Source organism: Sinocyclocheilus rhinocerous, unplaced genomic scaffold (assembly GCF_001515625.1).
Source record: "Sinocyclocheilus rhinocerous isolate Xijiao unplaced genomic scaffold, SAMN03320098_v1.1 scaffold2162, whole genome shotgun sequence".
Lineage (NCBI taxonomy): Eukaryota > Metazoa > Chordata > Actinopteri > Cypriniformes > Cyprinidae > Sinocyclocheilus > Sinocyclocheilus rhinocerous.
The window spans coordinates 52741-56094 of NW_015649584.1; the positions used below are offsets into that span (position 1 = coordinate 52741).

The 3354-nt window shown below is 38.0% G+C and overlaps 1 protein-coding gene across 1 annotated transcript in view; it reads left to right on the forward strand.

Moving 5' to 3' along the window:
- The window catches only part of LOC107710815 (NAD(P) transhydrogenase, mitochondrial-like), a 12569-nt gene extending 11004 nt beyond the window's left edge, over window positions 1-1565 (forward strand). The window contains exons 3-4 of the mRNA XM_016515662.1: window positions 1-160; window positions 1315-1565. Of these exons, the coding sequence (XP_016371148.1) occupies window positions 58-160; window positions 1315-1565 (354 nt within the window). The 5' untranslated portion in view covers window positions 1-57. The remainder of the gene's footprint in view (window positions 161-1314) is intronic.
- The last annotated feature ends 1789 nt before the right edge of the window (window positions 1566-3354 follow it).

Consider the following 3354-nt stretch of genomic DNA (forward strand, 5'->3'; position numbering starts at 1 on the left):
GTGTGTGTGTGTGTGTGTGGTTGAGACTGTGTGTTTTGTTCCTCAGACGTCTGAGACATGGCGTGTCTGCTGCGCTGCATGACGTGCTGCTCTGTGCAGCGGCTGGGGAGACGATTCTTCCAGACCTTCCCTGTTCTGTATGATCAACAGGCTCTTAAAGGTGAGACGGGCTCCTCAGATCTATAACTCGGTTCATGTGAGGTCAAACTACAGCAGGAGCTCTCATAGAGAGTTTCTTATTTTCAGCTGAAAGTGTTGAGTGGTGTATCACATGTGACTGGATCTTTCTGTGGGGGAGATAAGCGAGGTCATTTAAAGGTGAAATCGAGATGATCTTTCGCTCTCAATGTCCTCGTGAAGTGTCCTTATCATTACATGTCACTTCCCTTTAGTTTATGCATGTGCGACTCCACTGGATCTCTGCCAATGAGCTTCTAATAATGTCTGCTGCCTCGCTCTGATTGGATGCTGTGATGCCAATTATGGAGAGAAATGTGTTAGCTGATCCGCCCGTGACGCTGAGCTGCCCTGAACGCCGCCCGTCTGTGTGTGTACTCAATGTTCCCACTGTTGCATTATGAAATAGATGGTAAAACCTGGAAAAGAGCATTGTGGGATTCACACACTTCACTGAAAACCATGGAAGCTTATTTCCACCACAGAATAAAAAGAAATAAAAAAGTAGGCCTAATTGCAACGTTTTTTCTCACAATTCTGAGTTTATCGCAGTTTTGAGTTGTTCAATTCTGAGTTTATTGCAATTCTTAATGCATAACTTGCAGTTCTGAGTTTAATCACAATTCTGAATGCATCTCAGGATTCTGAGTTCAGATTTCGCAATTTTGAGTTTATCGCAATTACAAGTTCATATCTAGCAATTCTGAGTTTATATTGAATGCAGTTTAGACTGAATGTGAGATATAAACTCAGAATTACAAAGGAAAAAAGACAGAATTGTGAGAAAAAGTAAATTGTTTTTATTTTTTTGTAATATGCTTCCATTGAAAACAGCTTCGCGGAGCTTCTGAATAATGTCTTATTAAAAATGTTTTCATATAAATTTATGGTTAGGGTTTAGGTTAGAGTTAGTCTATAGTAATTCTAAGTAGATTTCTACATTTTCTGAAAATAACGTGAGTGATATTTGACATCCAAAACTCACACTGCAATGCTAGTTGTGACTGGTTGCCAAGGAGTTGCTATGTGGTTGCCATGGTGTTGTTTTTAGCACATTAGGTGGTTGCTATGCAGTTGCTAGGGTGTTCTGGGATGTTCCTGCTGTAGGTGTTTTCCTCCTGTCTGTGTGTGTGTCAGGTGTGCGATATAAAGACGTGCTGGTGGGCGTTCCTAAGGAGATCTATCAGAATGAGCGGCGGGTGGCCGTGTCGCCCGCGGGTGTGGAGATGCTGGTCAAACAGGGCTTCAGGGTGCAGGTGGAATCCAGCGCCGGACGCGAAGCTAAGTTCTCTGACGATCAGTACCGGGCCGCCGGAGCCCAGATCACCGACACCAAGGGAGCGTTTGGATCAGATCTGGTCCTGAAGGTGAGAATCGTGTCTGTTTAACCCCTTAACTGTCACTCCCCATTTTTTAAAATAGGCATGAAAGTGCACTTTCCAAACTTAAATTGTTGTAATTTATGAACACTTTGGAATACAGACCTAAGGTTTGTCTCTTTTTAAAGAAGAAAATCAGCAGATTATTGCAAAAGTGTTTAAATTATTATTATTTTTTAATTAAAGTATCAAAAAGTTATAGAAATTAAAATTTACTGTAAAGAAAATGCACTATACTAATTTTATTTTATATATAGTAAATATTTTACATAGCAGGTTTTACTCTAAAATTAAAGCCTTATGTCTAAATAAGTTATGTTCCAAATTTGAAGTTGATATGAAAAAAAATTGAGGTTCCTGTGAGATTTTATTTAGGGTGTTATACCACAAACAGCCACAATTCAAACTCCATTGAATTTTTTTAATGCATTTTTCTGTCACAAATGTCTAGATTTCTCTGTAAATATTACTTCTATCTCAAAATAACCACCAAATATGGAATTCTGAGACTCAGACCTTTCCAATGATATGTTTTTTGTCAAGATTATAAAAAGGTTTGATTCTAAAAGACCGTAATGCATTTTGTAATATGACACTTGACACCGCCCACTAAGGGGGAGGAGACCGCCAAAAGAGTACCATTTAAAGTACCATTTCCATGGTAACGCAATGTCTGATTTCGAAATGGTTTTCACAGGATGAATCTTGGGCTTCTAAGCTTTCAAATGATATATAATTTATGATGATTACTAAAAGATTTGATAGAGAAAAAAGGACAACAACAAAAAAGAGCGCCAAGCGTCCCACAGGTGGGACGGTGACAGTTAACTTACTTTTAGCTTTGAGACTATAAAGCGGTTTATATCCTTCAGCTGATGCCTGAACGACATCTGCTCAGAGGCTCTGGATGCAATTACACCTGCTTTAATACTAATGTGATACAGTGGAGTTTATCGCAGTTCTGAGTTCATATCTCGCAATTCTGAGTTTAATCGCAATTCTGAGTTTAATTGCAATTCTTAGTTTAATCGCAATTCTGAGTTTATAACTCGTAATTCTGAGTTTAATCCCAATTCTGAGTTTAATCGCAATTCTGAGTTTATATCTTGCAATTCTGAGTTTAATCGCAATTCTGAGTTTATATCTTGCAATTCTGAGTTTATATTTTGCGATTCTGAGTTTAATCCCAATTCTGAGTTTAATCGCAATTCTGAGTTTATATCTTGCAATTCTGAGTTTAATCAGGATGAATCTTGGGCTTCTAAGCTTTCAAATGATATATAATTTATGATGATTACTAAAAGATTTGATAGAGAAAAAAGGACAACAACAAAAAAGAGCGCCAAGCGTCCCACAGGTGGGACGTGACAGTTAACTTACTTTTAGCTTTGAGACTATAAAGCGGTTTATATCCTTCAGCTGATGCCTGAACGACATCTGCTCAGAGGCTCTGGATGCAATTACACCTGCTTTAATACTAATGTGATACAGTGGAGTTTATCGCAGTTCTGAGTTCATATCTCGCAATTCTGAGTTTAATCGCAATTCTGAGTTTAATTGCAATTCTTAGTTTAATCGCAATTCTGAGTTTATAACTCGTAATTCTGAGTTTAATCCCAATTCTGAGTTTAATCGCAATTCTGAGTTAAATCGCAATTCTGAGTTTATATCTCGCAATTCTGAGTTTATATCGCGCAATTCTGAGTTAAATCGCAATTCTGAGTTTATATCTCGGAATTCTGAGTTTATATCGCGCAATTCTGAGTTTAATCGCAATTCTGAGTTTATATCTTGCAAT